Below are 26,514 nucleotides of genomic sequence, written 5' to 3' on the forward strand. Positions count from 1 at the left end.
ACCAGCAAGCGTCCTCGCCAACGAAAGAATTCACCAATCACCTTGAGGTACTGTCAGAAATGTTGTCCGGGCAGACAACCGAGTCCGAGGAGCCATGCGGAGTGAAAAATAGTTCTGGAAAGTAGCTGTTGAAACGAGTTCACACCCTAGAGGACAAAATGAGCCTTTTACCTCGCACCGCCGAGGAGTTCAGCTCTGCAGAGTACTGGGAGAGGTTCTTCAAGAAGCGAGGGGAGAGAGCTTTTGAGTGGTATGGAGACTACAACAAATTGTGCGGCGTTCTTCACAAGTATATCAAAGTGCAGGATAAGGTGGGAGAAACAGTATCCTGCTACAGTTTAAAACTTTTATAAACCCATGACTGCAGAACACAAGCCTTTTATTTACAGTTCTCCATGTCTTGCATTCCTCCCTGTAGGTTCTGGTCGTCGGCTGTGGTAACTCTGAGCTGAGTGAGCAGCTGTATGACGTTGGCTACAAACACCTGACTAACATAGACATCAGCGAGACCGTAGTGGCTCACATGAGCCAGCGAAATGCAGAGCGCAGACCAGACCTGACCTTCCATCAGGTGGATGCCACCCAGACTCCCTATGAGGATGCCAGCTTCCAGGCCGCTCTGGACAAAGGCACTCTGGATGCAATGGCATCTGAAGAGGAAGGAGCTCTGGCCAGGAGGATGATCACTGAGGTAAGACAGCAGCAGATGCAGCACCAGACAAAATATGAAAAGGATTTACGTTTTTGTCCACCCGTCATTGTGTGCTTGCAGGTTGGTCGGGTCCTTAAAGTCGGTGGGCGGTATGTGTGTGTGACTCTGGCTCAGGAGGCTGTGGTCAAGCTGGCTGTGGAGCACTTTGTTCACATGGGCTGGGCGGTCAGGCTTCACTGCCTGCAGGAAGAAAGGGGGAAAGAAGAAGAAGACACCTTCGCTTTACCTGTTTTTGTTCTCATCTGCACCAAGTTCCGCCAACCCATGCCTACTCCCATTCTAGAGATGTGTGTCGGCGATGATGGAGCGCCTGTCAGACACACACAGGTGTGTGAGCTGTTGTCTGCTGTGAGGGAGTATCAGGCTTATTCTGTTCTGAGGAAGAGACTTCGTACAAGCACAGACCCTGGCTCGAGCCTTTCCCTTACGCTCTGTAATGCCAAGACAGGTCTTCCCAGATACACTCTCACAGTGCAAGATTGTCCGCCTGGAGCCAAAGTGCCGAGATCCAACCAATTTGCTATATTTATAGGTGAGCTCTGCATTTCTCCATCACATTGCTTTTATATTTTGTTTGTTCTTACATTGATTCTAGTTGCCTGACTTGTCTTGTTTTGACAGTACCCAGAGGGAGTGAGACGGCTTGGCTCTATAGCTCCACTGAGGGCAGGAGGCAGCTGGCTGCCAGCGCCAATTTTCGTCGCCTGGTTATTGCTTCAATGCACAGGAATCAGGAGTACACAGACATGCAAGCAGTCCAATCAGAGCTCTCACCGGTGGTGATGGACTTGGCTCCACCGGGTATGCCAACCAACCAGCAGGTAAACACGCAAGTATTCGTGTCCGCTTAAGTGTTTTTGCATTTTGTCACTGTATAACCACAAATTTCAAAGATTTTATTTGATAGATAAACACAAAGCAGTATATCATAAAAAAAAAATATGGAATGCATTTGTATCTATCCCTCATGAGTAAATAGTTTGTAGAGCCACCATCTTTTGTGGTATGTCTGAGTTAGCTTTGGAGATCTAGGACATGAAGGGTTTCCCCATGATTGTTTGCAAAATAGCTCTGCCTTTTTCAGGCTGGTTGAAGAAGAAAATTTCAGAAAATCAACTTTCAAGTCTTGTCATAAATTGTTATGGCAAAAAAATGTTATTTGAACTAGGTCATTCTAACTCACGAATATGCTTTGATCCAACTTACCCCTCAGTAGATCTCCTGCATTATAAGCATCACGATTGTTCTGGAAGTGAAACCACTTTCACGGCCTCAAGTTTTTTTCTGCCACACCTAATGTTTTGTATGTAAGGCAAAAAGTCAAACATTGGTCTCACTCGACCAGAGCGCCTTCCTCTACGTTCGGATGTTGTTTTCTAAAACTGCCTTCAACAAAAATGAGCTTGTTGCGGCTCTAGAAAAGCTCATCCGGTAATCCATTGGGACTCTCGTTCTTCATGCAGGTGCCGTTTCTGTCAGTGGGAGGGGATCTCGGTTGGCGAGAAGAAGTCAGCAGGGGTGTGAGTCAGCTCAGTGGGGAGTACTGTGTGGAGAACGTCAGAGGAGAAGATGGAGAACTGTATCGCAGGCTGGTGTTCCTGTCCAACATTTCCTTGGTTCAGTCAGAGAGCCGACTCGTCCCATCAAGTACTGGTCATTCTTTTTATTTTGCATGTAGATTTTCTTTACCGTACTGCATTAAAAAAATAATCTTTTAACATTTAAGCAAGATCAGCACATTTGCAGTGCATTGTTAAACATTTAGTGGGACATTTCCCATTGTGCCACATTTTGTGGCACAATGGAAGCAAATGAAAATCAACAAGGCAACTATTAGCCATCATCTCAGCAGTTACAGTAACACAAAAATCTTCACACAGATATTATTTATGGAAAATAATAAAAAGTGAGAAAAACTCAATCATAACATTAATAAATTTATATATTTACCACCAAGACATTTGTAGTTTCCTTAAATTAAATATTCAAATGGGTTTGTTTGCAACTCTAAGCAAAATTAGTAGCATATTTGAATTTATTATTAGAATTAGGAACTCCCTAGTTACATGACAGTGTGCAGCCCTGAAGGGAGGGGGAGCAGAAAACAGCTGCACACTCACATGAACACAACTCATTCATACAATCTTCAAAAGCATATTTCATAAGATAAGACTATAGGTTTGCAGTTCCTCTAGGCAATCAACGCCGGAATGTCTCGTTCATGGTATCCTCCTTTTTCACTCCTCAGCAGGCCGCTTCCAGAGTTTCTGCAAACACTTCAAGACACTCAAAGCACATTATTAAAATGTAAATGCAAAGGTAAATGAAATGGATGATATTATAAAATAAAGGTAAAACAAATAAATGATAATTAACTATAAAATCCTTCCAACACCTATAAAAAGTATTTTCCCCTTTGGATATTTTATCCTTTTTATTGCTTTTACAAATAATGGTCAAGAATTTTAGCATGTTTGAGAAAAAAAAATAGAATAAACCGTTTAACGTCAAAGTTGAAGCCGATTTCTCTCACTAGGCTCCTTCTTGCACGGTCACTCGGTTTGGGAAGATGGCTTGATTTAGGCAGATTTACACGTGCCATATGCCTTCCATCTTTTGATGATGGATTAAACTGAACTCCAGATTTTTTTGTATCCATCCCCTAACATATACTTTTCAATAACCCTTTCTGTGATTTGCTTGGAATGTCCTTTTGTCTTCATGCTATAATGGTAGCCAGTAATACTGATTAACCAGTGAGTGTTTGTGCTGTTGTTGCAGTCAAAGGTGCATCTACCAACTACTGACTTGAATGTGGCAAATATTTAAGCAATCACTTATTTTATGCTACATATTTTTATTTAACTGTCATTATGTTGTACAAATTAGTTTCCACTTTGACATTAAAGGTGCTATTTTAATATAATAAAATGGGGAGCAATAATATGAATAAATTATGATGAAAATTTGTGCAGCATCAAGTCACAAGAAGAAGAACAAAAAGAAGACCAAGGCAGCAGTTACACCTTCAGCCTGTGTGTCAGTGGACAGCGGCTTCCTGTGCTGTGCTCACCATGAGGTCATGGTGGCTGGTCTTTCTATGCTTGGCGTGGGGACCCCACAGAACAAAGGTGTGTGTCTGTGCAGACCCCTCCATTTTTGGATATACCAGAACCTCTGCATGAGTTAGCATTGGATTCATCTTTACAAACGTTTTCTGACCGTCTTCCTTCCTAGACGCTCCGGTTTCGGTGCTCCTGGTGGGCCTCGGCGGAGGAGGCCTGCCTCAGTTCCTCCGAGACTTTGTGCCTGATGCCGCCGTCGAGGTAGTAGAATTAGACCCAGTTGTGCTGGAGGTGGCAAAGGAATGGTTCGGATTCCGACCGGACGATCGTTTGACCGTCACCCTTGGCGATGGCCTGGAGCGCATCTGTTTCCTGGAGAAAGAAGGTCAGCGTGAAAATAAGGCGTCAGGAACGTTGACAGAAAAAAAAAAAGTGGATATATCAACAAACTCACATCTGACTGGGTTTTTTTTTTCTTTATAGGTGGCCATTTGTTTGATGTCGTCATGTTTGATGTAGACAACAAAGACAGCTCTGTGGGGATGAGCTGCCCTCCTGCTGCCTTTGTAGAAACTGCTGTTCTGCAGAAAGTTTTTAACTTGCTCACTCCTAGAGGTAAACAAGGGTTCAATTTTACTACATATATATTCCTGGGGGAAAAAAAGCTTAGAATAATCTGCAATAGTCTTGAGATCAAAGTGGAAGTACACATCTAGCAAGAAGGTACTTCAGCACGGTTTTGATAAAACCTAGACCCTTCTCAAAGTCTTGACCTACTTGCAATTAAAGATCACTGATGAGACTTGGAAGCTGCTAATCTCAGACACCCACTATTAAGTCTATATGTGATTGAACTATTTTGCAAAGAAGAATGATTTCAGTTTCTAGATGTACAAAACTGATAAAACGTTTTGACTTGGGGTTAATTACACTTCAGATTTATTTTTATGAAGAAAGAAAAACATTGAAAACCTTCATCACTCTCCTTCCATTTAAATTGACTTCAGTGTGCAGCACTTTGTGTTCTGTCGCATAAAATCCCGATAAAATACACTTAAGTTTATAGTTGCAACGTGACAAAATGTGGAAAAGTTCAAGGATTATAATAATTGTATTGGAAGCCACTGAATCCCAAACATGCTTTATTGTAGCTTTTAATGCCAGAATGATTTAAGATGTGTGGCAGTGTCTTTACATATGTTTTGGGATTATGTTATAATTCTGGAATGCAGGAGTAGAGGAATCAAGTGTGTGTGGGGGTGTGCGTGCGTGTGTGTGTGTGTGTTTGGGAAGTGGGAAGGTGCCTGACAAGACCAAACAGGAAATAACTTGGGATCACGTATCCGAAACAAAACTAAAAGTAAATGCAATAATTTGATCTTCATTTGAGTACATTAAATGTTACCATTGCATTTTACACACATCCCCGACTTATTTAGATTTGAGGCTATTAAAACGGAAATATAGTTTTTCATTTGTTTGTAATACCATCCTTTTGAATCTTTTGCTGCCAGGTCTGTTCATATTAAACCTCGTGTGCCGCGATCCAGTCCTGAGGACGGACGTGCTCGAGCGTGTCAAGAGCGTGTTTCCCACTGTGCTCTCTCGAAAGATCGCCGAGGAGATCAACGAGGTCCTCCTGTGCTCCCGAGAAGAAAAGAATGCCGCGCACATCCTTCCATCCTCCAGCCAAGCAGCCAAGAATTTCCAGAGCACGTTGTCCTGTGACAGGACTGAACCCAAACGAAGGCCACTCATAGACATTGCAGAGATGATAAAAGATCTGAAGCTAGAGTAACTTTTTAAGCACAGGGTTAGACTGATGGAAAAAAAAAAATGTATCACTAATAAATATCGTGTACATTTTTTTCTTTCACTTGCCTCTGGTTTCTCTTTCACTCCACTGTGCACACTCCCTCACAGGCTAAGAATGCAGCAGCGTTATTTACAGTGGATGAACTACACACTCTGGCTCTGGTTGCTGTGTTTATAGGGCAGCAGCTTGTGCCCTACCCTACTCCAGACCTGTGGGAGTTTAAATAGCTGCAACCCCAGAGCAGTGATTGCATTTTTAGGTGCTAGCTAATTGGCTACAAAGTTTGTCTGTCTTCTGATTTCGGAGAAGGAGGAGTGTGGGACAGAGGAAGGGCTGCTCAGGGGAGGCAGATTTGTTCGCTTATGCGCATGCGCAGAAAACTTCATTCCGTTAGCTGTCAAAGCAGAACGTTCCTACTTCTGTTTTCCATGGAGCTACCTTAGGGAAGAGGGGGAACTACGGAAACCTGTCCGGAGTTTTAAGGAGAGGAAACACTACAAATGTTTTAAGGTTTGAGTGAAGAAACATGTCTTTAGCGAACTTTATAGGGGATATTCTTTCTTTGACAACGACAAGGACCGATGTTACTTTCTTTACTCTGAAGTGCTAACGGCTGGTCCTGCCTTGGAAAAAGCAGCAGCAGCAGCCCTGTTTCGCGTGTCCTATGTTTTAAGTTTTTATGTTTTCACTTCATAAAGACTTTATAACCCCGAGTAACATTAAAATATGGTAGTTTCGCTGTCGAGTGGGGTTGACTAGAAAGGGGGGGGGGAAACGGGAAAATTGGGGCTGGACAGGTAGCAGCCCTCGTTGCGATGGGCAACCGTGGGATGGAGGACCTGATCCCGCTGGTCAACCGCCTCCAGGAAGCTCTGAGCACCGTGGGACAGAGCAGCAGCCTCCACCTGCCGCAGATCGCCGTGGTGGGCGGCCAGAGCGCGGGTAAGAGCTCCGTGCTGGAAAACTTTGTTGGCAGGTAAGATCATCATCACTCAAATGTTAACCGAAAGAACAACAACAAAAATTCCCCTTTGTGCGTGAATCACTCCACGTGGAGTTTCACTATCTGCAGGGGCGCATCCAGAATGAAGGGGGAATCTCGGAGTGGCCCACTAAAACAAAAAGCCGAAACAGAACTTCAGGTTTATTTATGTATTTACCGTATATGTTCTGTTGGAACTTTAAATCTTTTACATTTTAAACAACCTAATAATTTGTATATTGTGTTTGTTAGTAACTGCACACTAAAAATCAGCTATTTTAATATGTTGAGACATTTTTAAATCCCTGCAAAAAGTTGAAAATCATGCTAAATTACTGTTCCTATTACATGAATATCTATTGACAGAGGAATGTTATTCCTCTCCCTAAAAGCCATGCATTAAAATATTAGGAGGGGGGGGGTACTAATATCATAAGATGTCCATTCCCGACCACCTCTTGGTTGTCCCACTGCATAACTGTGAAAATGTGGAAAAGTGCACAGGTGGGGTTAGTTTTTCAGCCAAAGTTATTCATCACATCCTTATGATTGGGATTTATTTATGCTTATCGAATAATATGCTGTAAGTAATTTGACATGTTAGATAACTGATGTTTCTATTGACATAGAGAAGAAACTCTTGCCACTTAAGAAAAATTATGAATTACCATCTCTTATAGAACTTGGAGGAAGACTGGAAAGGCAAAGGATAAATGCTCTGCCTTCCACAATCTAGTATTGGTGGTTCTAACCTGAATTGTGTGCTGGGTGAGCCCCTCTTGTTGCTGACTCACACACATTCGCACCAAAAACCCCCCACATTTATTTGTCCATTATCTATACCAGTTACATTTGCAAGGTGCCGGACCACAGTGGAAGAAAACTGGAGTATCTGGTGAAAACCCACTTACACATGTGGAGAACATTCAGTCTCTATAGAGGAAGGGTGCAGGCTAGGATTCAAAATTAGAACCTCCTTGCTGCAAAGCAGAAGTTCTAACAACTGCTCCCCCAACACATTTTATTATGTATAATGTCAGAAACATTGAAAAAAAAAATCTGAATCCCCCTTTTCCAAATATATTGCTTTCAGTATTAGCCTTCTCAATATGAAGTGGTAAACAATGGCATACAAGCATTCAAATTCTCTTTGGTATTTACAAAGCAAAAAGAAATATTTTGTAAATCTCAAATTGTGTCTTAAAAACTTTTAAGACACAATTAAAAGATGTCAGTTTTGACATCTGACTCGTCTAAATATGCAAGATACTGAACTAGAGATGGTAAAATGTCTGCACTACCTAAACAGCTCTTCAATTTTGAGTTGCGTCACAAGCTTCAAATCATATACCAACTTCAGTAACATATGCCAACAGCCATATTTTCTCCGCTGTGCGCAGCAAAGGTGGTGCCTACTTCCTATTGACTGGACATGCAAGTAGGAAATAGAAAGCTATTTCTGGGTTTAACTGCGTCAAAGCCATACCACTAAAGTTAAAAACCGCCACTGCTACATTTTATTAAATACTTCTGAACGCCAATAACTTAATGCTCTTAATTTACAGCGTAAAAAGAAGTGTAGGGAGTGAGGAATAGAAAAGGTCTAATGAATATGATCTAAGCTTCTGCCTAATTTGTAGCTATATAGTTTAGATTTTTCTGCTTTTGTTTGTGTCTCACTCTGAATATTTTCTTTTTATTTAGAGAAGGGAAGGATGGATATTTATTTGCTGGTGTTTGAGTCGTCACCCTCTTGTGGGTCAATTTATCAGCAATTTGTCCTTAAAACATCTGTATGTTTGTTGTTATTGATCACTCTCAGAACTACTTCTGAGTCTTTATTAATTTATCCTCTATTCCTTTAATCTCCCATCCAAAAAAAACCCCAACAAATAATCAAATCTATTGATACTGCAAGTCTTATATGCATAAATTTGTAAAGTACTGCGGGGTGATTTATATGGTCAAAAGTAAAACAATGAGGGCCTCTCAACGACCAGGACATGATCAAGTGAAACGTATATTTCAGGCATCTCCCAGTGTTTGTATGTTCTACATCATGGAGTCCGACAGAGCATCCTGGACATGTTTGCCAGTGTGAAGTGGTGGATGCCAGACGTGGTGGTGTGACGGCACTCAGAGCACCATGAGCACTCAGAGTTTATCTCACACGCAGACTTTGTTGAAGGCAGTAAAGAGGACTGAGGTCAACGTGACTCCTGGAGCACAACCCTAGTCAGCTTACAAGTTATTCATGTGAATAAAAATGGCCCGAACAAAGCCTTATTTTGTCCCATCTTGACTAGACGGATGAAAGATGTTATGGTTTTAAAAATATTCCTGCTCTCTGGTGAATAGCGTGGTTGTTTGAATAAGTTACAAAGCAAACTGAAGCAGCAGTTGTGATGAACACACTAGTTCCCATCTGTGTCCATGTTGATATTTTAGCCCTGATTTGCAGGCCTTTGTTTCAGGATTGTGTTATGACAACCCTTTCTGTAGTGAACTGTCTGACCGGCAACAGGATGTAGTAAAACAAACTTCCTGAAAAGGATTTTTAATAGGAAAGGGGGGGGTTATTTTGCACCCGCTGCATCACTTTCCTCAAACAATAATCTGTGTGTTTGGTGAAAACCATTTTTGTGGTCTTTGTCATCACGTTTATCCTGTAAATGCTGCGTAAATTGTGTGACGCTTTGTATGAGGAAATCATGATATCATCATAGCAGTTATTGTCATAGCTTGGTTTGCTCCAAATAGAATTAAAACCATGTTTCTGAAACACTGACTTCTTCTTGCCCATTGTCTGTCTGTGTGTGTGTGTAGGCGTGGGGGGGTGTGTCTGCATATTTATTTATTTATTTTTTTCAAAATCGATCTTTCTTATCTAACAGAGACTTCCTTCCACGGGGTTCAGGAATTGTCACACGGAGACCGTTAATCCTTCAGCTCCTAAACTCAAGCGCAGGTAAACATCACAGATGCAGTTGATGTGTCACTCCTTAGTACGTCCTCCCTGTTACCACTAGATGGCAGCATATGTTATACCTTAAAACGCTGGAGTAGTGTTCAACACTCCTGTATTTTTTCTCGTTTAATAAAATGCTTGCAAATAGAAGTAGAATTGCTTTAGCACTGTGTCGGTGATAACGAGAGTCAAGCAGACTTCTATTGATGACGTTGCGCTTGTTTCACTGATGTTTCTTTTGCTTACTGTGTATCCTTCAAGAATACGGGGAATTCTTCCACTGCAAGGGAAGGAAGTTCACAGATTTCGGTGATATCCGCAGGGAAATTGAGTCAGAGACACGCAGACTCACAGGATCAAATAAAGGCATCTCTCCTGTTCCCATCACCCTCAAGATTTACTCGCCTCATGGTAACGCAGCTTGTTTTTCTGTGTTACTCATTACCCATCCACTAGATACCATATATCTGGTATAGCTGGTATAGATGTGACCTGCATGTGTTTATTTCTGTGCTTAAAGTGCTGAACCTGACTCTTGTGGACTTGCCTGGCATCACCAAAGTACCTGTGGGAGACCAGCCAGCGGACATAGAGTACCAGATACGAGACATAATCATGCAGTATATCTGTAAGGAGAACTGTCTTATTCTGGCTGTCACGCCCGCTAACACTGACCTGGCCAACTCAGATGCACTTAAGCTGGCCAAAGACGTTGACCCGCAAGGTAACTTGCATCTATGTGGGGGATGACTGGCAGATCAATGTTGGCGTTAACTCTTTTTCTTTGTACTGTTGCTCATTCAGCTACACAACTTCATACAACTGTTTGGATAATTGTGTCTGAACTTAAAACACACCAGGCATGGCGCACTGGTGCAGTAGATCCACTCCCCTCTTCTTCAAAACTGTAATTCTGTAATCGACCACTAACTTGCACTTGGATATTTTTCCTAATTTTTACTCATTAAGTTCTTGTTTTCGATTGAAAACTCTTGATTGTGTGTAAATATCCCCAGCAAATAGAATACCAGAAGTGATGTTGACCAATGAAAGTGTTAAAGATTCCCCTACTGACAAATACTGGTTAACCAAGCTCAACTGATTAGTACCCAGTATAGATGAAAAGCCCACACTGGTCACTGGAATAACTTGAAACTGACAAAAAGGAATTTGTTGAAACAGAATCATTAAAAATAAAATAAGGAGACAGGCCTGGAAATTATGAAATCTTGAGTAAAACACTTAAAATCAATACGATTGATAGTAAAACACTAGGACTGAGACAGTAAACCATCTTAAAACTTTACTGCAGAGGCTGCCTTGGTGGAATAGTTTTGTTGCTGATTTATTCTTACAGATGGAACAGGAAAGCTAGTTCCAGAGATATATGTGCAGCAGGGAATCTAAGTGGAAAAACACAACAATAATTGTACATTATGAATCAATACATTATGTTAAGTGTGTGTAACTGTTTTTGTGATAAATGTATTTTTTTTAATGCTGTAGACCCAAGGAAGAGTGGCCATTATTACAGCAATGGCTAATGAGGAGTCAAATAAACAAACAAACAAACCATGAAACTGTGTGAAAACAAATAAGCATCTCTTATAAGAATATCCTCCTGATTAATAAAAAAAAATATTTGGCCAAAGTTTTAGAATGTATTTGAAAACTACGGAGCCCTCTAGGGGACATGGGGAATTTTTTTTCTTTTGCGTTACCTCGCAAAACTTTTGCGTTCCCTCGCAATACTTTTGCGTTACCTCGCAAAACTTTTGCGTTCCCTCGCAATACTTTTGCGTTCCCTCGCAATACTGTACTGGTCAGTTATGCAGCATAATTGAATACTGCAAGCCTTTCTTACGGTGGGCGCCGTATTTTTTGCTTTAATATAAGGTTATGTGAGGTTTTTCCATGAATGTTAGAATCTTTTTGTGAAATATCTGAAGTTTTATATCTTTCTTTAGGATAGAAAGGCACCACAAACCTACGATATAAACAGAAACTTTCCATAAGTAGGAAAGAAATAAAAATACATCCTAATTTGGACTATTTCTGAGTTATTATCGCGGGTAATAAATAATCTGACAGTTTTGATTGTGTCTCTGTTGTGTTCGTAGTCTGAATGGTTTAAAGAGCTGCTTTCAGTGCCGCTCCATCTTCACCTTAACAGACATAAACATGCAGTAAAAAATAAATCGATTTTTAATCAGTTTTTTGCACCAAACAGTTTTTACTATTAACAAGTTTTTATTATTAAAAACACGACAAACTAATGATGGTAAAGGGCCGCACTGGGTTAACTCGGGGAATCTCATCTGTCCGTGTATCAATCAACTCCAAACCTTTTCTTTGTTCTGTCACAATTATCGATTTATTCCATTTTGATGATCATGCTCCAAACTTTGCAAGGACTGACCGCCCCGCTCACCGCTTCCTCATACACACAAAGCCAGTATCCTTCCCATTCATACCTGGTGACGTCACTCCCACGTCGACACACCTAAGTGTCAAAGCCGCCTGCTCCTGTCATATCAATAATTACTTATTTCATTCATATGGCTCTAACAGAGCCTCAGTGAAAACTTGTTTATTATTATCAACTGTTTGGTGCAAAAAACTGATTGAAAATCGATTTATTTTTTACTGCATGTTTATGTCTGTTAAGGCGAAGATGGAGCGGCACTGAAAGCAGCTCTTTAAACCATTCAGACTACCAACACAACAGAGACACAATCAAAACTGTCAGATGATTTATTACCCGCGATAATAACTCAGAAATAGTCCAAATTAGGATGTATTTTTATTTCTTTCCTACTTACGGAAAGTTTCTGTTTATATCGTAGGTTTGTGGCGCCTTTCTATCCTAAAGAAAGATATAAAACTTCAGATATTTCACAAAAAGATTCTAACATTCATGGAAAAACCTCACATAACCTTATATTAAAGCAGAAAATACGGCGCCCACTGTAAGAAAGGCTTGCAGTGTTCAATTATGCTGCATAACTGACCAGTACAGTATTGCGAGGTAACGCAAAAGTTTTGCGAGGGAACGCAAAAGAAAAAAAATTCCCCATGTCCCCTAGAGGGCTCCGTAGAAAACTGATATAACATTGAAATAATATATTGTAAAAACAAAATAAAATAAAAATTTAAAGATAGTTTTTTTTTCTTCGCCCCAGGTCAGCGGACAATTGGTGTAATCACAAAACTGGATCTGATGGATAAAGGAACTGATGCCAAGGAAATACTAGAAAACCGGTTGCTCCCCTTACGCAGAGGTGTGTTGACAAAAAGAAATGATCTTTCTTTTTTTATAATTTGTCACACTTCCAGTTTTACCCTTTTTTATTATTATTACTGAAATAGTGTGTAGATCATGCCTACGTGCATGCATTTGTACTTTGTAATAATATACATTGCTGTTGAGTGGTTAGGTGAGAAATGTGGACAATGTAGACTGCAGGCGTTTGAGTGTGTGAGGGAGAGAGTGTGTCTGTGTGCAGAATGAGTAAAGTACCTCCAGTTGCTGGGATCTTTCATGCTTCTCCTGCAGTGGAAATCCATTAGCCATGGGAGCCCACTGGTATAAGTGCTCATGTAGCAGCACTGAGCTGCTGCATTATATTTGAAGTCTGCTGCTATTACATCTATCACTGTTCTAAGTCAGGGATTTGGTCCACTTCGTACAACATGCCCCTCTGTTATACATACACACAAATTTCTCACTGTTGTCATAATGGGAAAAAAAAATGGCTGTAAGGGGAAAGTTCCCAAGGACACATCAGAAAATGCAAGCTGAATTTGTCTCACATGAGAAGACTGTGTATCTTGCAAAAGTGTCCATACCATTCAAACTTTTCCACATTATGTCATGTTACAACTACAAACTTTATCATGTTGTAAATTTTCTGATTATCATACACAAAATAGTACATTATTGTAAAGAAAATGATGCATGGTTACATTTCTTTTTTGGTGTTTTATGGTGGTGTTTGCCACAAGTGTGGCATGCTTTTGAATTCAGTCTCCCCGAGGCAATACATTGTAGATCCACCTTCTGCAATCAAAGCTGTAACTCTTTCTGGGTGTGTCTGTATCATTTGGTTGGAGGCTGAAATTGTTGCTCATAGCTTAAGCTTAGTCGGGCTGGATAAAGAACAACCAATTTTTTCAAACATATTGCCACAGTCTATCAGTGGGATTTGAAGTCTAGACTTTGACTGGGCCATTTTGTCTGTTGAAAAGACTTTGACACAAACTGTTATATTACTGACAGGGTATTTGTGCATTTGCAGTTATGCCACACTCCATTGTCAGATGAATTAAACAGTTAGTTATTGAAGCTTGGGGTATTGTTTTATTACCTAACAAACCTCTGAGGGGTTCACCGAATAGCAACTCATAGTAACATAGTAACATTAAACTACTCACAGGTGTAGAAGCTACTTGTGAAGGAAGCTGGTTGAACTGCAATTGATTTAGATGTATCAAAGTAAAAGTGGTTATACACACATAATATGCACTCCACAAATTTTCAAAATTATTTACACAAAACAAATCATTTTCCTTTTAATTACTGACATCAAAACCAGATTAAATCATGAAAGTTTGTGACTGTAACGTGTACAGGGTTGAAAACGTTCAAGTGATGTGAACTTGAACTTTTTCAAGTTCACATCACTTGAACTTGATGTGAACTTGATGTGAACTTGAGAAAGTTCACATTAAGTGAAAGTTTTATTTTTTATTTTTCCTCGTAGTAGAGCTGTGCAGGTAATTCATGTCATCTTTGATTGACTGCAGTACTGAAGAGAAAGTTAATAAGATCTGAAAATAAACTCCAAACAAACAAAAGTGTTGTTGGGAAAACGGCATCAACTCTCGGCAGACAGCTGCGCCTCAATGCCCACTCTCCACTGGTTTACCAGTTAACATGGACCCGCACTTGTTTAAAATAAACAAAAACATCAAACTCACTTCCACAAGAAGCATAGTAAAGCTTGTACTTATATACACATATACAGTATGTTCCTCATATTACTGTTGGTGTTGCCTACAGTGACCAGATGCTCATTGCTTGTGCTTTACCTCTTCCTCCCCAGGTTACATAGGGATTGTGAACCGTAGCCAGAAGGACATTGATGGGAACAAGGACATCATGGCAGCCCTGGAATCAGAGAGAGATTTCTTTCTGTTCCATCCAGCTTACAAACACATAGCAGAACGCATGGGGACCCCATATTTACAAAGAATACTTAACCAGGTTAACGTCAATTCACGCATGCCCACTTGGGAACAGAAACGCATTGCACCTGAGCATTGACAGTACTTGTTTGCAGCAACTGACAAACCACATCAGGGAAGCGCTGCCGGCCTTTCGTAGCCACCTACAGAGCCAGCTTCTGGCCTTGAATAAAAAGGCTGAAGAATACAGGAGGTTCAGTCCAGACGATGCTTCACGCAGGACCAAGACACTGCTACAGTTAGTCGCTCTTTGTGTTTATTCTTATGTACACCTTTTAATTGATGTGTATGTGGATGTCCAATGTGTTTTTTCTGTCTTTAGATTGGTTCAGCGTTTGGCTGTTGACTTTGAGAAGCTAATCGAAGGGTCCGGTGACAAAGTGGACACAGTGACACTCTCTGGAGGGGCTAGGATCAACCAAATCTTCCACGAACGCTTCCCCAGCGAGCTGGTCAAGGTATGTGTGTTTGAGTTGCACTTGGCAAGCGGCTATACAACTGTTCTCTGATAAATTATGACCCTCAGTAGCTGTAATGTTTAACTGTAATGGTGCGATGTCCTCACCAAGATTGAGTCTGACGAGAGGAAGCTCCGCCAGGAGATCAACTATGCCATACGAAACATACATGGAGTCAGGTGCAGTACAGAGTTCAGCCCCCTTTCCTCATTTGTAGTTTTCAGTTCCAAAGTATAATTCTATGTTTTTTCTCCCCTCACAGGACAGGCTTGTTTACACCTGATATGGCATTTGAAGCCATAGTAAAGAAACAGATAACAAGTCTTAAAGGGCCGTGCATTAAATTCATTGACATGGTCAGTCAGGAACTGATTACGACTGTTTACCAGTGTATTAGCAAGGTATGAAAATGCTGTACTTTGCAAATGTGTTCAGACCCATTAAACTGTCTCTTTTTACAAAAATGGAAAAAAAAAAAAGTCTGAAAAGTGTGGTGTGCATTTATGTTCAGCCCTTGTTACTCTGATACCTCTAAATAAAATCCAGTCCAACCAAATGGCTTAGACGATCACCTAAGTAATAAATGAAATCCATCCTTGTGCAATTCAATCACAGTTTTCTGTAAAGAACATAAGAGAACAAACGCATCATGAAGACAATGGAACACAGCAGACAGGTTAACAATAAGGTTTTGGGAACATTTAATGTAGTGTAAAATAAATGAATAAAAAAATCCATCATCAAAATGATAGAGAGTATGGAACAACTGGAAACCTAGCAACAAATGGCTGCCCTCTGAAAACTGAGAATGCAGACAGAGGGAAATTGTCAGAAGGCCCATTATTACTTTATTGCAGCTGCAGAGATTCACAGCTAAGGTGGGAAGAATCTGTGAACAGGACAGTTATTAGTCCTGCAATTCACAAATCTGACCGTTACGGAAGAGTGGCAAGAAGACTTATCGTTTAAAGTCACAAGCCATACAGGAGACACAGCAACCTGTGAAGGAAGGCTGTCTGGTCACATTAGACCAAAGTAAAGTCTTTTGGCCTGTATGTGTGGAGGAAAAGTAGCACTGGACCTAACCTGGAACACACAGCTGCTGCAGTAAAAAGTAAAATACAACGGAGGTAGCATTATGTTGTGGGGACTCCATTTTTCAGTAGGGATCATCTTTTTTCCTCCAATAAAAGATGATCGGAGGATGAATGGAGCTGAAAGACTTGAGACAAATGTTCTACTTCCAGCAGTACAACAACCTAAGTCTACTGTCAGAGATACTCGAAATATATCAAATCAAATCCTTGCCCACTTTTTTTAGACAAAAATTTGTTAAACAAAATTTTTTACAAACATGTCTCATTTTCCTTCCACTTGTTGTACGTTGGTTCAGACTGTCACATAAAATCCAGAGAAGTTACATTGGGAGTTTGTGGCCATATCGCTAAAACTAATGCGGCGGTGTTAAAGGGGTTATGAATACGTTTGAAAGGCACTCGACATGTCTGGTGTGTGTTCGTTGTATATTTACATGGTGTCGAAGCCGCCCCGTATGTGATTTCCGCTCTGTTTCTGCCACACAGCTCAGCGCCTTTCCCCAACTGCGAGAAGAGACGGAGAGGATTATTATCACTGAAATCCGAGAGCAGGAAAATAAATGCAGAGAGCAGGTTGTTCACACACACTTACACAGTGCAAAGGGAAATATTTTAGGTAATTTAGCTAAAATAACAGCGTGTATAACGGCCCATTTCTCTGATTAATGTCTCCTCTGTTTAGGTCTTGTTGCTTATTGACATCCAGCTTGCCTACATAAACACCAAACACGAAGACTTTATTGGCTTCACTAAGTGAGTTGCTGAATTTGTATTATTGGGAAATAGAAGTTGAAACAAGGAGTGAGAATATGTGCTATTTATCCCTCTCAGCTCCCAGCAAGTGAACAGCCAAAGCAATATGAACTCATCAGTACAGATTGCAAGGAACCAGGTGAGGTTTAAGCAGATAAGTTCATTTCTTGTTATTTGCCGTATTTCACAGAAATTAAGACGGATCAAACATGCTTTTTAAAGAGATTTTCAACTGGACTATCTTGTAAAATTCAATTATTATACAGTGAAATTGGATTCATTTAATCTTTCTACATTATACTATGTCTTAAGCTATATTATTGTGCCATGCGTTATTGATGGAAGTTTTTTCTGTTCTGGTAGCTTCAAGTGAACTTGTTTTGTATGAACTGGAGTCTTGGGTCCTGCAATGAAACCATAATTGTTTTTGAATTTTCCCAGAAATGAAGACTTTTTTTTTTTTGTCCCAGTCTGCTATGATTTATTCGTAACACATTTATGCAAAAGCAGGAATAATGGAAAACACATTTCCCGTGTCTTGCATCGGGAACCTTGACGTATGAAGCTGACAGTATTTGTTCAACAGCAGCAGATTGTAACTACGGCCTGGGGAAAATAAAAAAAAGAACATCGTGCTCTTGCACAATCTATCACAGAGCTTTTACAGTAGTTAGCTTAGAAAGGATCAGCATCTATGAGAAATCCTCAAAAACGTAGGAGATAAAAAAGCCAAGTTAACGTTAATGGTGGTACTTTATCTTCTGCTTTTCTACAGGGTGTGGTGTTTCGCTCGAATCGAATAGTAGGAGTCAAATCTTTTTTTAGTTTTTGTTGGGTTTTTTTCTTCTTTTTCACTGCCGCTACTTCTTTTAAAGATTTGTGTGCCAGATTCAGGCTCCAGGGCTTCGGGGTCAGCATGCTGCTTCTGTTGAACCTCGTTACTTCTTCACATTTTTCTCAGTCGCAATACCTATACTGCACTACCGTAACAATATGCATGTGCTGTTCTTCTCTTATTCTTAAAATATCTACAGATGTTATGCAAGGTTTTCCTATTCGCAGGATGTATGTGCCACATCATGGCATTATGTCCTGTTTCCTCTGGTTTTACTCATGGTACATCTTTCCTCTACAGTGCATTGTCTGTCACCCATGTTGAACTCTTCCTTCCTGTTGTTGTTTTTTTTTCTTTCAGATGAGCTGTTACTCCTGTCTTTGCTTATTACAAAGTCTTTACCTGTTTAATAGATCTTTGATTACTAAATCCTAACTGGTGGTAAAATATTCTGGGCACCATGCAATATCAGAAAACATATGTGATGCAAGTTTACAACTTACTAATTTGCACAATCTTTTTTTTCCACTTAGGTTTAAACTGTTTTACTGGGGGGGGGTTTCTACCAGCAAGGTCTATTCTCTTTGTGTTACTGAGGGGAGAATAATCATTGAAGCTATCAGTGTTTTTTCAAGTAAATTTATTTCTGAAAAGGCCAGTTGACATGAAATGAAACAGACCAGTTGTCGGGACAACCCAAACGATACACACATACAAAGAAATAAAAAATAATTGAATAAATTAATCAACTCGTTAAGCTATGTTATTTGTAATAATGGGATGCAAACTCCAGAATGTTAAGTTCTTTCCATTGGATTCTTTTGGTGATTGACTTGGCCACTGAGCAGCTTTATTTTCTTTAGCTGAAACCATTTAAAACTGTACTTGGCGCTGTGGTCGGACACATAATCTAGCTGAAAAAAATCCACTGTTGTTTTATCTTCACGTTCTTATCGAGAACACTTAAGTAAAATTTCTAAATTCATTCTTTCTTTAATTATATGAAAGCCTGCATTGCTAGAACCATGTGCAGAAAAACAGTGATATTATAATATTCCCACCTCCAAACTTTATTGTTGTTATAGGGCTTTTGGGGTGATGTGCAGTTGTGTTCCTGCTCCAATTACGGTCCATGACAGATATATCCAGGAGATTTAGCTTAGGACTCGTCTGTATTAAATTAACTGCTGAGTCCAGGTTTTTATGAAGCTCTCTGCCATAAGCAGCTGTCTTTACAGATATTCTAATTATTCTTTTTGACTGTCAGAAATCTCACAAGGAGAATCCAGTTGCTGCTGGTTAATGTTGTTTTTTCACTTCTAAATTATGATCCAACATTTAGAAATTTAGAATTATGCCTGCAACCTGTATCATTTGTATTTTTTCCAAAAACAATGTTGTGATATTCTTTACTGTTAGCTATTATTATATGTTTCTTGTGAGATACTTTGATAATAAGAAGCATGTTTTTGGCACCCATTTAGATCTGAATCAGCTTATGTTAGTTTGAATTTCTATGATGCAATAATTCTTTCTAAATATGACAGATTTCAGCTATTTTATTTGCTTTCAATAAGTCCTTCCACCTCATTTTCTTTCGGTTCTTTTTCATTTTTTCCCCACTTCATTACAAATATTTTCTGAAATGTTTTTGGTGGTTTCTTTTTATTTATTGTTTGCCTGGGTTGTCACCAACATTTGGTGTGAGTCTCAATGTGCCCATTAGAAATATATTTACTGAGATGGTCAATTATTATTCTCCCCGCCGTATTTGCTTTGCTTAGCGTCTCACTGCTTCCAACAAGCCAAACCTCTCAACTTTTCCGCGGTGTTGTCATTGTGCTTTCTCAACTTCTTGTTCTTGGCTGATTTTCAGGTCATACAAAAGGGCTGGCTCACCATCAGTAACATTGGCATAATGAAAGGTGGAGCCAAGGAGTTTTGGTTCATCCTCTCTACAGAGAGCCTGTCCTGGTACAAAGATGGAGAGGTGAGGCCCCAGATGTTCACATTTTTTATTTTTATGTTCATTAAACAAGAAAATCAGCAGTCCAGTCAGTTCACCCAAAGTTTATTAACACACATCACAGCTTGGAGCATTATGTTGAAGTGGTTAAGCACAGGGATTTAGACAGAGTGACAAGCTATTACTTTTGTGATCACAGCTTGAAGAGGTGGTTAAGCCATTCTGATGTCAGTGGGGCTGCCATCTGTCTGCCTGTCTGTGCCTGCTGTACAGGAGCAGAAGGTCTGCACAGCAAGTGTAGACAGGCAGACACACCACAACAGTCTCATCCGGTCACTGCTGATGACACTGGAAGAAGGGACGGCCTGAGTATTGGGATGTTGGTCAGAAAAGATGGAAAAAGGCATAGCAGCAAAGATTCCAATCAACACCCTAAAACCTAGGAAAAATAATAGTAATGCTAATGAAATTTTACTTCACTCCTAATCAAATTTCAAATAACGTGGTTTGTTGAGCATTTTGCGTAGCATGCTTTTGCATATACTGTGGCTGAATAGTTTGAAGACCGTGTTAAATAGCTAATTAAAGTTTCTGTCTCTTTAGAAAAGTTATGACTGCATTACTTGCAGAACTGAAAGAGCATCTTGAAGCTTTTTTTCTCTGACCAGCTAACTCTTACTCTCCTCTCCTGCCACCTGGACCTGCAATTGACCCCCACCATTTCCCCCATTCATTCCTCCGACACCCCCCACTTCCCCGTCTTCCTCCCAGTTCCCCCCTCACTCGTTCCCCCTTTACTCCTCCTTTCCTTCCTCTTCTGGGAGTTCAGGCATTTGGAGCGGCTCAGTTTGACACAGCTGGAGCTGCCCCAAGCCAAACTAAGACACACACACTAACACTGAGTGGCCTGAGTTGTATACACAGCATACAGAGCACATGTTGGCTCTGATGTAAACAAAGTGGCATGCAAATAGCAGAGAAAAATATACACTCACTCAGACATACACACGGTCACTTTTCAGATAAACAGTGGATTGCTTGAACACAGCGTTCCAGATGCAGCCCCAGGCATACACGCCGTACACACACTGTGTGTATTAGAGAGGCCTCTGCTGGTATGACCTTACTAAGCATTTACTTACTCATAGAACATCTGCTAGGAATGATATAAATACAAGCACCCTTTGGTCACATCAAAACAGCAATGTCTTGGTGCTTGCAGAACTCAGATTTGTTCTGCAACATCATCCATTGATGCATCTAAGTTGCATCAATGGATTTTGGCATAGCCAGACAAGTTCCTGGTCAACGCTCGCATCCCCTCCCCGTTTTGAGGTTTATCAGCTGTTTGTGTTTGGAAGGCCTGATTACATTCTCAGTCACGCGTGTTATCACAGTAGATCAGATCCACGGCCTTTGTGTGAACACCCGCGCGCAGACACGCACGTACAGAGAGTTGCACAAATCAAAACTTCTGCTTCTTCTCTCGCTCGGTTCCCGCCCTCGTAACTCCCCCGCCCACGCTCTACCTCCACAGACATTTCTCTTTTCTTTGACTGCTGCCTTCTTTTATTTTCTCTTTTCTTGGGCCTCCGTTGCCTTTTACTCCTCCTTTACTCTGCCTCTCTCAGTCTGGCTCACCCCTTCCCCAAACGCCCCCCCCACCTCTGTGGTTGGCAGTCTCTCTGGGACTGTGCACATTCCTGGCTGGAAAATCTGAAGCTTTGTCCAAACACCAGCGTCCAAGATCTGCCCAGAGAAATCCCACATGGCTGAACCTATACTGCAGACCTCCCCTTTGTGACCCTCCCCAACCCCTCCAACTCAGTCCCACCTTTTCTTTTCTCTACTTCTCCACAGCAAATACTCCATCTCCCATCTCTCCCACCATCCTTGTGTCAGCTAATTACAAGTATCCACACTTAAAAAAAAAAAAACTGCAGCTGTGCATTGCATCTGCCTTCTATTCATTTGCACCCTGCCTTGACCTCATACCGAGGGCCTAGAATAATAGTTCAGAGTTTAAACTGAGCAGCACACTGAGCAGACACACATTCCTGCACCCATTTCACTGCCAGGGCTCCACCAGGCATCCTGAAGAAAAACAGACGGCTCATGCCTATATACACTCAATCTGGATGCTACTACTCTGTGTGTGAGAGAGGCCTGTTCCATATCACAAATCCATTAGTTTCAAGGAAAAGGAGTGGACGACTTCAAACACCACAGCTCGGATGCACAGTGCTTCGCAAACCACCCTGATATCACAGAAGACGACTTCCACACACATATACACCAACATATGGTACATTCCTGCGAATAAAAACTATGATTAAGAGCTGCTATGTTCCAATTGAGATCCTAAAAACCTAAAAAGGTTGCTGTACAGTATTGATGCAAGAAGTTTACATTTAATACTAAGGGATTATCACAGTGGTAGTCACTTTAAGTCATGCATTCTCTTCCTTTAGCTTGTACTCTCTGACTTAGACATCGTTTCACTTTTACAGACGACAGCTGAAAAATCTACAAAATCGATATCCCTTGTCTTGACATTGAATTGATTTCTATGCAATAAAAATTAGAACTGAACAGACTGTTGAAAGCATTTGAACATCTTGCACAACACGGCAATGCTAGACCGACAATGCTAGACCATACAGACTCAGGCGACTGAGTCTTTGCTCAGTTGCCTGAGCAAAGACTACGTGCTAGTTGTCATGTCCTTGCAAGCAGATGCTGCTGATGTCTTGGCTGTTGATGCTCTTCCATGCACAGTCTAACCAATGTGCAGACTACTGTACACCAGAAAGATCCTGAACAGGTAGTCTGAACACTGGGATGACGGAGCAGGACCCCTTTTCTCGTTTTCTCTTCCCTCTCTCCGGCCTCGCCCCTTCCATCAGTGGTCGTCTGCTAGCTCTCCCTCCAGAAGCTAGAGGAAGAGTTGGCGAAAAGTTTCCTCTATAATTCAGCTGCTTTTCCCGCTATCCGGTCTGGATGCCAGGTCGAGGGAGCAAGAGGTCTTCATGTGCATCGGACATCCACTCCAATGGGTGTCTGTCCTGCACGGATGTTAGCGTATTTCGGGCCGGCTGTCCACAGGACTGTGTCCCAGCTTAGTATCCAGTCTTGACGTGGCACATTCGCTCATTCAGCCAGAGATCTGCCTGTTCACTCTGGGAAGGCATAAGGAAATAAGGGGAGTGAGAGAAGGAGAGAGAGTTAGGGAGGAACTTAGCAGCCATATATGGGTTGATGGAACCCATGGGGAATCAACTTTGCAGTGGTCTGGATTTTTTCGCCATTTCTTCTTCACTGCCTCCTCTGCTTTCCATGTTCCTCAAAGTTTCCTTGTCTACTTTTGTAAAATTCACTTCCCTCTATCCCTCTTGTCATCCCCTATCCGTCCACTTCCTCTCTTTTTACATCTATACTTTCTACTTCTACCCCATCAGAGCACCCTTTACTCACTCCATTCCCCTCCCCTCTTTCTAAAGCGATCCCAGATGTTGCTGTACTAGCGCCAATCGCGTTCTGTCATTTTTTTTCAATGTCTGTTACAGGAAGTGGGCCTCTTTTGGAAAAAAAAAGGAAAGGGGAGAAAAGGAAGAGAGTCATAGGGTTCAGGGGAGCACTGAGAGAGGGAAGACCTAAATGTAGTGTCAAATCTCAGTACGCATATTTGCACATTTTTACTCACAGAGCATCCAGGACAGTTAGCAGACCCTCTGAGTACCCAGGTTTCTATGGATGTCATTATTTGTTTTACAACATCCATGGCTGTTCCTATGACTAGTGTTTCTGGAAGGCCTCTTCTCCAAGGTTAGTCAGAGGGGCTGGGGAAGAATGAGGGGGAAGGGCTGCATTTCAGGAGAAATGTTGTGTTAGAGCTTTAGTCCTGAGTAATGACTTTCACATGTGGGCCCGGCATCTTTCTTGTTTTTTTTTTTTTTTGTACTCCCCTCCTTGTCTCCCTCCTCTCTTCACTTCGACATCATACCCTGCCTCCATACCGTCTGCTTCTCCTCACACCGGCTTCTCAACTCCTTCAGCTGTTTTCTGCCATTCAAGAGTCTCAGTGTAGAAACTTATAGACATCTCTTTGGCTCTTTTCTGTGGTGTATCTGTTGTCTCTCTTTTATCTGTGAGTGAGTAACTGGGTAGCAGAAAAATTATCTCATAAACAGTGCCTTGAAATGTATGCATACCTCTTTTTGTCATGTTAAAGCAATACATTTTAATTTAGTTTATTGAGATGTTATGGGATGGTTCATCATAAAGTAGTGTGGAAGGAAAATGATACTTGGATATCAAACAGTTTTACTAATAGAAATCTGAAAAGGCGTGGTTCCCATTGCCTTCAGTTTCCCAAAAAGTCAATACTTGGTAAAACCACATGAAATTATAGCTTCAGGGTTTTTGCTCTATGTCTCAGCCAGTTTTGAACATCTCAATACTTTTTTTTGGTCCTTTGCTGCATGTGCATCTGTGAATGTCAGTTTTTAGGTCTTGCCACAGATTCTCAATTATATATGGGTCCAGACTCTGACTGTACAGTTCTAGTACATAATTATGCTTTGATCTGAACCAGCTCTGATTGAACGGAGCATCCGGAAAGTTTTTTGACGCCGCTTCACTTTTTCCACATTTTGCTATGTTACAACCTTATTCCAAATAATTAATCTCTTTTCTCAAAATTGTACACAAAATACTTAATTATGGCCATGTGGAAAACATTTGCAAAAACATTTGTCAATGTCTTTTGCAAATTCATTAATAGTGGAAAATGAAGACATGACATTTGCGTAAGTAATCACAGCTCATAAAGCTCACAATTAAGCTGTTTCCACTGATCATCCTTGAGACCTTTCCACAACCTAAATGGTAAATTTAGTTGATTGGATTTGATTTGGAAAGGCACACATCTGTCTATGTAAGGTCCAACAGTTGATGGTGCAGGTCAGAGGTCAAGCACCAAGTATGAAATCAAAGAAATTGTCTGTGGACCTCAGAGACAGTATTGTCTTGAAGCACAAATTTGGGGAAAGATACAGAAAAAATCCTGTTGCTTTGAAGGTCCCAATGAGCTCAGTGGCCATCATTGGTTAATAATAGAACCTTGGAACCTCCAGGACTCTTCCTAGAGCTGGTCGGCGATCTGAACTGAGCAATCTGGGGAGAAGGGCCTTAGTGAGGGAGGCGACCAAGAACCTGATGGTCACTCTGTCAGAGCTCCAGTGTTTCTCTATGGAGAGAGGAGAACCTCCCAGAAGGATAGCCACCTGCAGCAATCCACCAGTTGGGCCTGTAAGGTAGAGAGTTCAGATGAAATACACTTCTTAATAAAGGACACATGGCAGCAACTCTGGAGTTTGCCAAAAGGCACCTGAAGAACTCGGATCAGGAGAAGCAAGATTCTCTGGTCTGATGAGACAAAGATTGAACTTTGGTGTGATTGCTAAGCACATTATGTTTGAAAAAAACCCAAGCACAACTCATCCCCAGTTCAATACAGTCCCCACAGTGAAGCATGGTGGTGGCAGGATCATGCTATGGTAATGTTTTGCAGCTGCAGGGAACTGTCAGACTAGTCTTGATCTCAGACTTGGGGTGGCGGTTCATTTCTCAGCAGGACAACGACCCAAACTCATGGCCGAGATCTCAAAAGGAATAATTTCAGAATTACTCACCTGGAGTGGCCAAACCAGAGTCCAGACTTGAATCTGATTGAATATCTTTGGAGAGATCTGGGGGGGAAAAAAACGTCTGCACAGACATCTCCATCCAACCTGATGGAGTGTGTGAAAAAACTACTTACAGATAGGTGAGCTATTTCAATTTCATCAATTTCAAAAAGACTTCAAGCTGTAAATGCTTCCAAAAGCAGATCAACAAAGTATTAAGCAACAGCAGTGAGTACTCTGCATAAATGTGATTTATTGGTTTTCTATTTGGATCAAATTAGAAAAAATTCAAACATTTTTTCCACATTTCCATAATGAGATATTTGTGTGTAGAATTTTGAGGAAAGGCATTCATTTAGTTCAATTTGGAACAAGGCTGTGACGAGGCAAAATGTAAAAAAAAAAAAGCTTCTGCCTAAATTTAAAACCTTTTCCAACCTCAAATAGTTTATCTTTTAGAATTGTCATGTATGTAGAAACTAATAGTTCTCCCCTTGATAGATTCTCCCACCCGTGCTGTGGATTCCCACAGCTGCTCCAGAGATGTCTGCCTGTTTTGTTTTTTTTTCTTGTTAATTAGTGCTCCGGCCTGTCAGGTTTGCAGTTGTGCCTCTCTTTTTTGGAGAATGGCTTGAACAATCCTCGGTACATTTCTACAAGCTTTGAATTTTTCTTTACCTACTTCTTTAGTCTAACCCTACTTTAAATTAACTTTAATTCTGACTTCCCCGGAGTGGTCCTTGCTCTTCATGATGTTCACTAATATTCTTTCACAATCTTCTAAGCCCTTCATTGAACATTATGGTGGCATATCAAAGTAAACGGCACTCACTATAAATGCATGCACAACTTTTCATATTTGTATTTGTAAAATAACTTTGGAAACCTGAACCTAAAGTGTCATTTTTCTGATTTACAGTTTAATACA

The 26,514-nt window shown here is 40.8% G+C and overlaps 2 protein-coding genes across 3 annotated transcripts in view; both read left to right on the forward strand.

The window, feature by feature from the left end:
* Positions 1-49: 49 nt before the first annotated feature.
* mettl13 (methyltransferase 13, eEF1A lysine and N-terminal methyltransferase) lies at positions 50-5,653 on the forward strand. Its single transcript, XM_032573104.1, has 9 exons — positions 50-311; positions 419-691; positions 773-1,244; positions 1,334-1,533; positions 2,176-2,359; positions 3,688-3,843; positions 3,950-4,162; positions 4,261-4,392; positions 5,292-5,653. Exons 1-9 carry the CDS (start codon positions 159-161, stop codon positions 5,573-5,575), a joined length of 2,067 nt encoding a protein of 688 aa, XP_032428995.1. The 5' UTR covers positions 50-158; the 3' UTR covers positions 5,576-5,653.
* Positions 5,654-5,972: 319 nt separating this feature from the next.
* Positions 5,973-26,514, forward strand: part of dnm3a (dynamin 3a) — a 29,422-nt gene continuing 8,880 nt past the window's right edge. The window contains exons 1-15 of one of the 2 annotated variants that reach the window (XM_032572825.1): positions 5,973-6,569; positions 9,470-9,543; positions 9,805-9,954; positions 10,064-10,267; positions 12,726-12,824; positions 14,649-14,809; positions 14,886-15,028; positions 15,113-15,248; positions 15,360-15,427; positions 15,511-15,649; positions 16,832-16,918; positions 17,028-17,098; positions 17,177-17,237; positions 17,874-17,900; positions 19,810-19,923. In XM_032572825.1, the coding sequence (XP_032428716.1) occupies positions 6,409-6,569; positions 9,470-9,543; positions 9,805-9,954; positions 10,064-10,267; positions 12,726-12,824; positions 14,649-14,809; positions 14,886-15,028; positions 15,113-15,248; positions 15,360-15,427; positions 15,511-15,649; positions 16,832-16,918; positions 17,028-17,098; positions 17,177-17,237; positions 17,874-17,900; positions 19,810-19,923 (1,695 nt within the window). In that variant the 5' untranslated portion in view covers positions 5,973-6,408. The remainder of the gene's footprint in view (positions 6,570-9,469; positions 9,544-9,804; positions 9,955-10,063; positions 10,268-12,725; positions 12,825-14,648; positions 14,810-14,885; positions 15,029-15,112; positions 15,249-15,359; positions 15,428-15,510; positions 15,650-16,831; positions 16,919-17,027; positions 17,099-17,176; positions 17,238-17,873; positions 17,901-19,809; positions 19,924-26,514) is intronic. The other variant, XM_032572826.1, reaches the window with a different exon arrangement.

This window comes from Xiphophorus hellerii, chromosome 9 (assembly GCF_003331165.1).
Source record: "Xiphophorus hellerii strain 12219 chromosome 9, Xiphophorus_hellerii-4.1, whole genome shotgun sequence".
Lineage (NCBI taxonomy): Eukaryota > Metazoa > Chordata > Actinopteri > Cyprinodontiformes > Poeciliidae > Xiphophorus > Xiphophorus hellerii.